This window comes from Catharus ustulatus, chromosome 2 (assembly GCF_009819885.2).
Source record: "Catharus ustulatus isolate bCatUst1 chromosome 2, bCatUst1.pri.v2, whole genome shotgun sequence".
In the NCBI taxonomy this organism is placed as follows: Eukaryota; Metazoa; Chordata; class Aves; order Passeriformes; family Turdidae; genus Catharus; species Catharus ustulatus.
The window spans coordinates 45,438,639-45,451,563 of record NC_046222.1 but is presented as its reverse complement, the minus strand read 5'-3'; the positions used below and the strand labels follow the sequence as shown (position 1 = coordinate 45,451,563).

Sequence of the window (12,925 nt, the reverse complement as noted above, 5' to 3'; positions counted from 1 at the left end):
CATGAAATGATGGCATACAGTTAGGATCCAAGGCAACACTTTCCAAAGCACTCAAATGACTTGAGGAACTCACTTTTATCTTAAATCATGAACTAATTAATCAGATCACTAAACCACAGGTGGTTCACACAGGACAGCTTTCTGAACTCTTTCTGAATATTGGAAGATTGTCCCTAAAAGGGAAAAATAAACGGGAGACTAGAGGCAACCTTTTAAGAGCAGAGAATGGAGGTAGGATACATCTTGTTTTACAGAGCAATACAAGACTTTAAAGAACAGCTGAACTCTCTGGTAGCTCCCTCATTTCTATAGTCCTCTGTACTATCATGGGGGGTTATTGTGGGTCTACACTCTCATATTCTGAATAATGAATCTCAAATAGTAATAGCACAGTTATCAGTCAAGCCTCAGGTGCTGTATTTCTTTCAAGAGAAAAGGAGTTTCTTTTTCTCATTTATGAGAGTGAAAAGCCCTGAAATTTAAAGCTGCTGAAAAAGCTCAGAGTTTGTTCTTCTTAAATTCATACAATGAAAATAAGTATTCTTGAGCTTCTTCTGAAGGTAGGAACTTAGTTCAGGACTTGTCTGTAGCTATCAGGTTTACAAAAGTAGTGCACGGTGTCCTGGTTATTCCACTAATAATAATTTGCTACCAGAAAATAAATAAAATACTTAGAGCTCCATTAATTCAGTAGAAAGGGTCTTGACTTCAATTGATCAAGACCGTTTCTGAACAAGGAAATGAATATTACAGATGATAAATGGCTAAGTTAGCCTTTGGGAATCAGCCTGGCTCTGGTTTATAACCCAAGACCAGATGCTGCTGCAATGCAGATTTTGAGAAGCATGGGAATGCCTGCTCACCTGCATGATGTGCCTGGTTCCACCAAACGTGGGCAGTGCAGGCACACGATAGACCTGGAGCTTCCCAGGACCACGGATACTGCCTACTCACTCAGCTGTGCCTGGCAAAAACTGTGGCAAGAAACAGGCCCAAGGTCAGATGAACGCTCATGGCAGGCTGTGTATTGTCCCAGAACCACGGGTTGAGCTCTGTCATGTTCTCCATCCTTTGCTAACGCTGTCCTGCCCACCACATTGTTTAGTGTATCCTGAGCTGCCTGTGTCACCTTCTGTTTATTTCCACTGGCAATGTGTTCCTTCCTTCCTCCTGCATTCACAGGTCCTCTGTTTCTCCATGAACTGCGCTCCTCACCTTTCTTTTCTACTTTTACCCCCCAACACCAGACTTGCTCCTTCAGCACTTCCAGACATTTCCCTGGTGAAGCCCTGTGTGTCACTCTACCATGAGCTGTTCCCTTTTTCCTGCTTCATGACTAACAGTACCTGTGGCTGGTAATTAGGCAAAGTAAGTTAAAAAAATATCCTTAGTTTGCTATCTAGCTTTTGTCTCACTTTGCAACCACTGCAAGCTTATGAGGGGGATATTCTAAGAAAATTGAGGTATTTTAATGATTTTATTCTCTGTCTGTGACATTAAATGAATAAATAAATACTCCTCCCCCAGTAATGCAAAAGCTCAGACTTGAGTAGAGGTAAGTGCTATTTGGTTTAATATATCTGAATATTTTGGAAGAGAAAATAGAGACCATTTTTGAAACTGTGACTGCTGGCGAGCAGAGCGGTGTGGGGAAAAATAGGTAGAGCAGCAGGATTGCAGGCAAAGTGAAGAGGATTAGGAGACCAGTTCTGGGGGAGTGCAAAACAGCCCAAGGGATGGTCCCTGAGGCGAGGACACAGGACAAAAGAGCAGGAGGACTAAAAAAGGAGAGAAAATAGTAAGAAAAAATACATGTAGGCAACTGTAAAGAAAGCTACATAAACTGTGTATGACAAATTAGTCATATTTAATCATCTGTATCTGACTAGCTCGGTGCCTGCACAGCTAGCTGTGCAGCATTCTCTAATGTATTGTTCACACACAAGCACATAAATAAATATTATTACATGCTGCCTGGAACAGAAGGGGTATTTATAATACCTCAATTCTCCCCCACTTCACCATCTTCCACATTTCTGCTTCTTTTCAGCACCAAGCAGTTTCTCAAACAAAGCTGTGAAGAAGCAAGGAAGTATTGGCCATATGGAAGATAGGGGAATGCAGAAGGAATATGAAGCTATTAACACCTCAGCCTAGCATGCAGCCTAAAATTCCTGTCCCATAAATTCTGGTAAATTATGCCTAGGGAACCACCATGGATTTCAATTTGTTGGAAAGATATCAGAAAATGTCAGCATGAAGATATTTTATCTGAAATTTGTCTTCCTATTTTGGATATTTGTGGAAGTTGTGATTTTTACCACTATTGTTTATGTCAACAATGGATCCCTGAGCTTGGACCATACATTAAATTACCCCTCAGGGATAGTCGCACTGATTCTTTTCCCCTTTTTCTCTAACATCCCTGAAAAATATTTTGAGTAGTACCGCATAGTAGGAAAAAAGTCTTAGCTGATTAGCAGCTTCTGAAGGTATTTAACAAACTTGGAAAAGGCTCACCACAATTTCAGAAGAGGCATGTTTCTGAAAACTGGTGACAGAGCTCACCCCAGAGACCATTTATGAGTTCCCCTTGGGGTGCTTAAACAAATGCAAATATTTTTGCTTTGACAGTAATTGCATACACCTCGGTTTCAGCTGCAGGTACCAGCAGTGCTGTGCTACTGGTGAAGCTGTTTTGTCGCAGGTCAGACCCCAGCAGATGCACCAATTACTTCACATACTGTTTACCCGCTTTTGGTGACATTGAGGCTAACCTTGGAGTCACCTCCCCCGCTGCCACATTCTCCTTTGTCGTACCACCATTTGTTTTTCAATTTGTCCAAGAGGCCTTGTTCATTCAGTTTTAAAACTGCGAGGTTAACAGCATTTCTTGAAACGATAAAACATATTTTGTAAGAAACTGCACAGCTGTTAAGATGTTAGAAGGAATGAGGACTTAAGCTGTTTATAAGCTTGATCCACACACTAAATAAACCTCTCATTTCCATATTTCAAAGCCCTTGGCAGCACAAATAATTGTGGTTACTTCCAAATGTGAAAAATGTGTTTTCAGTTCTAGAAACAATTTTCAGAACAGCTTGGATTTTAATGCAAAAACTCTATCAACCAACCCAAACTATTTTTGCAAAATGGTGATAAAACTCTGCCTGGAATTAAAAATGATTTACACAGATTGATTCGAATCTATATTTAAAGTACGTTCAGTGTGGGCCCAGGCTGTTTTTTCAGGCAGATGAGAAATTGTATCCCCATGTACTAAAGAGGCAAGATCCAGACTGCCTGTGCTAGACACTGCCAGTCACTGTGTCACTGCAGCTCTGACATGAAGCTCTTCAGACTGATCCTGCATGAGCTGTGGATTAGGGCTCCAAAAACAGGCTGTGGAAGGAAGAGCTAAGACTAACAGCTCACACACTAAGATGCTATCCAGAGCCAGTGAATAGAAAGCACTGGACAAAAGTGCCCCAGGGTCTGAAGCCCTGCTGTTGGCACATCTGTGCATTTGGGATGCAGGATCTCTAGATCCTCTGCACATTAGAGACTCAGCTGAAAGGCAAGACCTGGGGTCTAGCTTAGTGCCATGACTCCAGGGACCACCCTGCTATTCTGGGAGTGTACACTGTGTCCCAGCCCACAGAGCACCTGGGGAATGGAGGAGGAAGGTGTCTGCACTGGGGAAACCTGCGAACAGTGCAGCCAAACTGAAGCTCAAGCACTGTTGGAAGAGAAAAGCCAGCCAATTAGCTAAGTGCTGAGAGACAAGAAAGTTTTTGGACATCCTGAGGACCCAAGATACAAGGAGATTTTTTGGACACCTTGAGGACTTTTCTCTGGAGAGTTTATACATGTTATGCTACTACTGGGTGAAAGACAAATCCTGCTTTGCTAGCAACACAGTGACATGGGCACAACAGACTGAAAGGGGTTCTGTGAGCCTGATGTCCTCCTTATCATGTTTAAATGCTCTTTTCTCAGGTGAGAGAAATACCTGAGAGAGACTTTGGATCTGTGCAGGCAGAGGGGCATTTCCAACACAAAGCTAAAGCACAGAACCACTGCTTCAGTAGGAAGTCAAGGCTGCTGGAATTGTACTGAAACTCAGCCAAGAACTAGGACACAGCTTGTCCTAGGATCCACTTCTTCTGTGCATGCTCAGAGGTTTCCCTTTAGGTGTCCTGAGAGCATCAGGACTGGATGGCAGCGGTCAGACAGTATAGACCACCATAAAAACCCAAATGTAAGGCATCTGGATTTATTATTGTGACTATAGCCACTAGAAAACATTTTAAAATCAGTTGACAACTAATATTCCAAGGTACTTATGCAGCCTTCATCATCTCCAAAGGAAACTTTGGACTTGTTTAAGTGTACAACTTCCTATGTGTATTACTAAGTCTCTAAACAGTCACAAACACATCCTAATGATGCGCAATTACATCAGTATCAGTAAAATTGTATCTTACTATTTTTATATCCAGAGGTCGCTAATGCGTCCATACCTATCAGAAATGTACGCTATCTCTGATGGGTCTCTGCCCAAGCTTGAGTGTGATCTGCAGAGGCACACAGAGCAGTGGCACAGTTCATCTACAAAGTATTTGAGGAGTGTCAGTAGCTTAACTACTGCTCTTTGGGGGTGATATGGGGTTGAGAAAGATGGAGGTTCTCCCTCTGAATTTGTTTAATACTCTCAAGATCTGTCTGTCACAACTGAGTGGGATATGGAAAGAACTATGGCTGTAATAGCATCCTTACTTCAACAGTGAGAGGATGCAACACCTTCAAAGCACTTGGACAAAGGCCAGGAAGAGATCCTCTGGCAGCAGGGCTCTATCAAATCATATGGCACTAGAAGACACTAGGGTTTGTGATTCAGCCTCTCTAGAGATGGCTGACTTCTTGTCTTTGGGGGCTCTTTCTGGTCTTAGAATGGAAGTTTTTCTCTTATTAAGACAGGTATCTTCCTGGCAACCAGGTACAGATAATGGTACTTCACAGATTATGGAGAGTCTTTTACTACACTGGTCCATCTCTGGGACAAGCGTCAGCTTCAGAACAAATCTTTACTGTCTTCTGGTAATAGCTTTTCAAAAAGCTCTTCCTGGATGAAAGACAGGTCCTTGTTGGCTGGTCATGAAGTTTGGAAACTACTTGTGTGTAGACCTGATGTTACCTAACTTCACTGCAGTTAGACTTACAGATTTTCAATAGAGATAAAGTAATTGCTTGTCTGTCCCTAAAAGTGAAAACGAGAACTGTAGGCTGTAGTGGGAGTGATAACAGACTGCTCTTGGCGGATAAATCTTTAAGGGGAATTTAGCAGCCAGGCTGACAAATGTGATTTTGTATGAGTGCTCTAATTATGGTTCACCCTCCAGAGGGAGAGAAGCAATTGCAAAATTGGAATGAAATTGTTCATTTGTCCCTTTTGTTCATGGAAGCAATTGCTTTTGAACCATATTTGCAACAGATTTTTCCTACTCAGCTTTTCATTAAAAGAAGCCTGTGCTTTCAGTCTGTTAGCCCCATTCAGAAAGGTAACTGTGTGGCCAGCCTTGCCACTTAACAGACACATTTCCAGTACACTAAACATAAATATTACCTTTTTAAGGACATTGGGATGGGGCCATAGATGAACGATGATCTCTGACGCTGAACAACATTACTTATTCTGAAAATCACTTAGATATATATCTGGAGCCTGCTGCCTACAAAGTCAATGTCAAAACTCATTGCTTCAACAGGATCCAAACCAAGGTCTAATTTAATGCTGCTATGTCGAATTGTCACACTGGGCAGCAATAACATAAGCAGCTGCTTTGACAGTTCCACAGATGAAGGCAGGATTGATCACTCCCATGAAAAATGAAATGTATCTCAAGAATTGTCACTAGCTCTCAATTCAACAAGCCACTTAATCTCAGTCTGATTTTAAAGCAGATGGGAAGCCCTATCTATGTGTCTATTTGAAAAAAGCATCTTCAAACTATTTCCTCTGAGCTGTAGTCTCTCAAATGTGAACATTAAGCTCACCAAATTAGACAAAGTCCTTATGCTGAAATCTTTAGAAAGGTTTTTTCTTTTCAAAGTTTGTCTTATTTTGGGTGAACATGTTACCTAAAAATTTAAAACTTTTTTGTTTCAAGTTAATGTCTACTTACACCTTGCATTTGGGTATTCCAAGATTAGTTAAAAACAACAAGTTTTCATGTTTAATTTTCATGTTAGGGAAAGAGCTTTCGCATTTGCCAAATGTTTAAATTTATCTTTCAAATCATTAAAGATTATCAAGGAAAATTTTCCCACAGTCATTTAGAGAAGCTGCAGCTGGTTGATAGTAATCCTGGAGTAATAAATAAATAAATGAAACCCATTCATGAGAGGGTTATTTAGCTGGGTTATTAGCCATATCCATAGACAGTTTCACAGCACAATAGAGAAATGAAAATAAAAAGGATGAAGAAGTAAATGTGGATTTAAGCTGCAATCATCACTCTGAAATTAAACTGTATTGTTTATAAATGTAACACATTATTGTCCTCATCATGTCTAGTAGGCCATGTAAAACCAGGTTAGTTTCACACTGCTTTCTCTGTTGCTTTGTTATCCAGGTCCACCTCAACATGTGGAAATAAATAATTTCCTTCTGGTCAACAAAACACAAAGCACATTTCCTCAACACTGCTGTACCTCCCAGGTAGGTTATAACTGAGAGCCTAAAACGTGCAATGGTAACTGCATTGAAAATTATATTGATATCTCAGAGCCAGGCTAGGTCACCCACACTCATCCTAGACAGTACTTCTCTCTGCCATAGAAGAAGGCATTTGGAAACCTGAGTCTCCATGGCAGAAACTTCTCTTTCATCTTAAAAAATAGGACTGTATCCTCAATACCAATACTTAGTCCAAACTCCCACTAAAGACAATGTATTCCTCAAAAAAGGAACTGAGGTCTTTGCAAGAGTCAGGGTTTAACAGCAGACAGCAGGCAAGGGTTTTAATATTTGACTCTTAATCCATGGTGTCACTGCACAGTCCTGCCTTTTCCATTACTCTGAAGAAAACAGAGTCCTTGCATGCAATAGTCAAGCCAGTTCAGACAAAAGTGCAGCCCTCACTTCACAAGTACTTGAGTGCATGGACAGTGATTTCAATGTATGGATCACAGATATTTTTAGTCAGCCTTTAGAATTACAGTATGAAAAACATGATGAGAATCAAATCATTATCTCTCATTTAAAATCACTTTCCATCTCCCTATAAATAATCAGTAGTAAGCAGTTTAAAACATTAATTAGTATCCCTTCTTTTTTTTACTTTTTTTCTTTTTTTTTTTTTCTGAGAGCCCATCTGTGCTGTAGATACACTTTACAACTTTACACAGTTATAAAACTGCACATACAGGTGACAACAGGACTACCCAGTCCCTTGCGAAATAGCATCAGCGATTCAAAATGGATGCCTCATTTGTTACCCAAAAGAATTGCAGCAGGGTGCTTGCCCAAAGCCCAGGGAAGCCAGAGAGGTTTGCTTGGACTTCCAGTGAGCTTGGATCACATCAGTGGTTAGCAGTTGACCCATCTGTTGGACTTCAGTCTGTTAGAAGCAGTGAGGAAGGCATGCAACAAATGACCTGAGCACCATGGTGCACCACACTGTGGAACCCAGCTCATGTACATGCTCAACCACAGGAGGGGCATAAAGACACACAAAGGTCCCTGCACCACAAGGGAATGAGATAGAGGTCCAAGCTAGGGACCACCATGGCCAACATCACAAGCACTGCTGGAAATCTGAGACAGTTGTAGCAGAATATCATGAAAAGGGACACATAATTTTGCCTAATGTAACACTTTCAACATCAATTTCAGCACAGCAACTTATCACTCCTTAGAAATCAGGAACTAAAACATGAAATGCATTCTGCTCAGTAAGATCAGGCCTGTTCTCACAGCCTAATGCCCAGAGTTTGAATACACACAACAGGAAGAAAAGGCTCTCTCCAGCCTGGTTAGGCTGAATATGTATCCAGATGCATGTATACTTGTATACAAATATGTACACTCTCAGCCACAGCTGCTTTTCATTAAAGTCATTCAGTTCCCAAAATCTCTGGATGCACTATGGTTCTTAGGATGGGTGGAAAGCACCCATCTGCACCATTCAGCATCATCCCAAAATGCAGTTCCAAGGACTCAGCCTTGGCCTGGTTCATGGAGACTGCCTCCATGAAGTATGGTCTCAGAATATCTGCTTTTGAATACTAAATACTGATACTGGCATAAAGGCACAGGGAGGTACCTAAGTACTCATTACAACAAAGGCAGAATCTCTGCTGTAGGCATTTAATAACAATACTTTAGGCAGCCGGTAGAGCTTTGCCAGGAAAACTTAAATGTCTTAGCTATTTAAACAGCTTTGACATTTTCCTGAATCCCTTTCCTGAACTTAGTCTCATAAATTCTGTGTAACTGGCATGTTAGATAGCAAAAATGCTTCCCTGCATCCTGGGCAGATTCTTAGCACAGTTCTGCAGTTATCATCACAGACGGCGGCACTGTTGTTTCACTGCTAGAGTTGGGGATGTTGATCACTTGCAATAATGAACGAGCAAGATGTGCAAGAATAATGGGACTCAGTAATGACACCCTACACACACAAAACCAGCCTTGTCTAAATTGCAGCCATACTGTACAGCCCATCGTCCCAGAAATGTTGGGGGCACTGCTGCAGCTGCCAAGGCAAAAGCAGAGCAGAGGCCCCAGCCCTCCAAAAGACTTTTCACAGATCAACCCCACAAGGGATTTCAAGTCTCAAATCACTCAGTTGCTTAGAAGCCATGTGCAGAGATGGCATCTCTGGTTAACGTCAGGTTCTCTGAACATACAACAAAGTTCGGCAAGGAGTACTGAATGTTATAGTAACAAAGCTCCATAGGTGGGCCATATGTGAGATATGGACCAACTGGCAAAATACAGAGGCTTCCTTTCTATTATAATAAAATATATGACCACATTGTCCTGTTTGTTGCACATATATTCCTATAGAACTTGTACCCGTAAAGAAAGAGGAATCAGCAAACTACTGTACAATAGAAAGTAAAACCACAGGTGTGGTGGTGCATCACCACTAAAGGAACAAGTTTTCCTGAGACTGCAGTATCACAGCCAGTGTTGGCAAGTGCCTCAAGCAACCTCAGGCTCATTTTCTTCCTTGCACTTTGGATGTTCCTCTCTGCAGCTGCCTGCTGGTGCAGCCATCATGCAGAGCTGCCCTGGACGCTCCTGGCACAGGCTGGAGGGTTTCCTCCCGCAGGACAAGGCAGAGAGGGTGCAAGGTCAGTGACCTTATTTCAGTGATGTGAATTGCAGTTATTCTCTTACGACCTAATCTGCATCCAGCCCAGGTGGCTTGGGAAGAGGAGGCCACAGCTGCCAGGAGCCTCTCCTCACCCCCCAGCCTAGCGCTTCCTGGATGCAGCTGAGGATCTGTCTGAAATGTGCTTAGCAAAACACAAGTGGGTGCATTTTTATAGCTTGTACATATCATCCATTCAAACAATTTTTAACAGGAAAAATTAAAATGCAACCTTACCAAGCAAAAAATTAAGACCTGCACATCTTTTGAGCTGTTTATTTTATCTATGTTTTGAAAAGCACTGATCGCAGATTGTAACACAACACAAATGTAGTGCGGCTTAGGGGTGTTTGACAATTCATCAAGAGAAATTAAGTGCAAAGCTGCATGGCACTGGCTGAATATGTTTAATAAATTAGGAATGAAACAAGCACTCTGTTAATGAGGAAGATGTAGCCAAAGCTTACATCACTGTGTACTCAGAAGGCTTGAAGGATCAATAATGTAAATATTAAAAAGGAGAGCTAATGCATGAACATTTTTACAAGAAAAATAACCTTAGCTGTAAGGACAAAAGGCTTACCTTAAAAACATCTCCTCTTAAACACATTTAAAATCCTACAAGGGAAATATTTTTACTGGGATTTATAAAGGTTTGCATGCTGTCATGTTACTTGTATGAAAAAAACTGTATTCAAATACTGAAGCATAGCAGTCATCAAAACATTTTCACATACTAGTTCAAACAAAGTAGAGTCCTTGGCACTTGCTGTAATAACTTGGCCAGCATTTATATTAAATAAACAACTGCTAGTATTCATGCAGTGAGTCTTCATAATATACTAGCTCTTCTGCAGTGGGTCTCTCAAGCTTTTCTGCTAAGCTCCTCCATTTCTATATTCATGCTTATCACAGAAAGGACATGATCAGCAGAGTGCTCAGGTCCAGCTCAGGACCCACCAAAGAGTGAATGCCTCCTGAATTCCATCTTGCAAAAATCCACATACCCCTGAAGAACTGACTGGTCTGCAGAAAGCCAAAAAAATCAAAAAAGTGCTGGGCAGGTTCTGTGCTGCATTAGAAGCTGAAGCTTTTTAAAAGCATTATTTTAAAATCCCCTGTACAACTTCATTTAATACACCACTTACAGAAAAATATATCAAAATATTAATATTTTTACAAGGATGTGTGTTTATTCCTATCTGCTTAGACATGAGTCATTTACAGCAGCTGTCAGATACTTTTCAATTGTGGCTAATTAAAATAAATATAGCACTCTTCATTTAGCCATCCAAATAAGATGGTTAATTTCCAGGGCAGTGAATATTTACATCTTCTATGTGTATTCTAAGTATAGTACACAGTTTAGTTCCTCAAGCTAAGCTTTGTAAACAAATATGAGCCAAACTGACACCTTGAGGATCAGCAGGCGTTCCAATTAATGGGAGACCCACTGCTGCTAAAAATTGCCATAACTACTTTGAATTCAAAGAGGTTCTGACAATTTACACCAGCTAGAGGTCTGACGACTGTAGTTTAAAATATTTATATAGATTGAAAGCTGTTTTACAGCAAAATATTCCAATTACAGTATGCAAACACTTCTTGGCACAAGCAATTAAATATATATTTTGCCTGCGTAAAAACATCACCAGTTGACTTGGGATTGCAACTCAACTTGTTTCTCTGTTTTATACAAAGCTTTGCTGTAAATAAAAAACGCATCAAATTGTCCCTAGAGAAACTGTTCATATTGGTTCAGTACACAGTCTTTAGCAGCAGCAGAAATTCTAGTTTCTGCCAACTCTGAGCTATTTTAACTTTTCCTAACAGCTACCTAATCCTGTTCTCTTTGAGCATTTTTTTAAAAAGCATTATTTTTCTTGCTGGTTCCAGCATAAGCAGGATTATGTGAATAGGCTGCTTCAGTCCAACACCTGCAAGCCAGAATACATGTTTTAAAGGCTTAGAATCATAGAATCATAGAATGGTTTGGGTTGGAAGGGACCTTAAAGATCATCTAGTTCCGCCTCCCCTGCCATGGGCAGGGACAGGTTCCACTAGACCAGGTTGCTCAAAGCCCCATCCAACCCTTGAACACTTCCAGGGATGTGGTATCCCCAGCAATCCTGGCTAACCTGTGCCAGTCTCACCACCCTCAGCAAATCCCTCACTTAGTCATTTTTTTCAAAATTGTCTGAGCATCAGTGCAGGAATCATTCTCAGAATAAGCTTTCCCCACTGCCAAGTGCCTCAAAACTCTCTTTCACCGCAGAAACATTAGTAACCCTGTGCTAATTTGTTGTTTTTATAGTTTCATAGTTGAAATTGCTGAAAGTATTTACAGTAATATTTTTAAAATTGAAATGTGTAAAGTGAGCATGTTTAAGTCCATCCCTCTACTACCCCAATACATAATTAACATGGAGCAACATTCATCTCTGGCATGGCTGGCAGAAAGCTTTTTATGCCTTAGGTGAAGCAGACATCAACTCACAGTTGTGTTGCAGCAAGATGTTTGGATACTGTTTCACCTGCGTCTCCAGTAACTCCTAAGTTTAGGGTCCCCCAGGTGAAAGAAAATGACAATATTGGCACAGACACATCGGGGCTTCATGGCAAAGCACAGCATGTGGTTCAGTGCCAGGCAGAGGTTCCATCTGTGTTGGATAAGCACTGCTGAAAGTCAGGAGTAGCAGCCTGGGGTGAGAGTCACAGCAGTGAGGATCTATCTTCTACTTAGGCTGCATTAGTGCAAGCCTCTTGCAACAACATTATGTTTTGTTATCCAGGCATATGTTGAAACTCCTTATGTCTCTCCAGCTCAAGAAAAAGCCAAACCAAATGCTGCACAACTGATCTTATGTTTATCAAATGGATGGTGTAACAGGACTGAAAACATTATTTACCAATACGGATCATGGCCAGAAGATTTACAGAAATTTCACAATTACAAGCCGCACTTGATTATAAGCCGCAGCTCCGGGTGTCTGCAACATTTTGTTCTTTGTCCATATATAAGCCGCACTGGATTATTAGCCGCACTTCTGTTTGCAGCGAGGATCCGCGTGCAACTTTCACAAAGTTGCCAATTAGTAACAGAATCGCGGGATCACGGGGTTTACTGGCCAGGAAGTGGCCCTGGCCCCGCTTGCCACGGTCACTGGGAAGCGGGGGTGCTGCCGCTGGGAAGCAGGGGAGTGGTGTGCCCGGCCACTGCTGCATTTCCCAGGGCCGCGGAGCACCGCCACACTTCCCGGGGCCGTGGAGTGTCATTGTGATTGCTGGGGCCGGGCGGTGCCACTGCGATTCCTGGGGCTGGGCAGGGCGGCCGTACCCCCAGGGCCGGGCAGAGCTGCCGCTGCGCCGCTGCTGCCCCGCCACCTGGGGCCGGGCAGGCTCCGGCTTGGCTCAGGGCTGCTGTGGGTTCAGACTTATGGCTTGGGAAATTTCCAAAATTTGTTCATATATTGGCTGCTCCTGCATGTAAGCCGCACTTCTGGTTTGGGACCAAAATTTTGGTCAAAATGGTGCAGCTTATA

General features: G+C 41.8%; 1 protein-coding gene across 8 annotated transcripts in view; it reads right to left on the bottom strand.

Annotated features, from left to right (window-relative positions):
• The window catches only part of GRIA4 (glutamate ionotropic receptor AMPA type subunit 4), a 217,930-nt gene that overhangs the window by 14,138 nt on the left and 190,867 nt on the right, over nucleotides 1–12,925 (bottom strand). For 5 of the 8 annotated variants that reach the window (XM_033086492.2, XM_033086507.2, XM_033086515.1 and 2 more), the window contains exon 14: nucleotides 2,778–2,892. The exons of the other annotated variants lie outside the window; for them this stretch is intronic. In XM_033086492.2, the coding sequence (XP_032942383.1) occupies nucleotides 2,778–2,892 (115 nt within the window). The remainder of the gene's footprint in view (nucleotides 1–2,777; nucleotides 2,893–12,925) is intronic. 8 annotated transcript variants of the gene reach the window in all.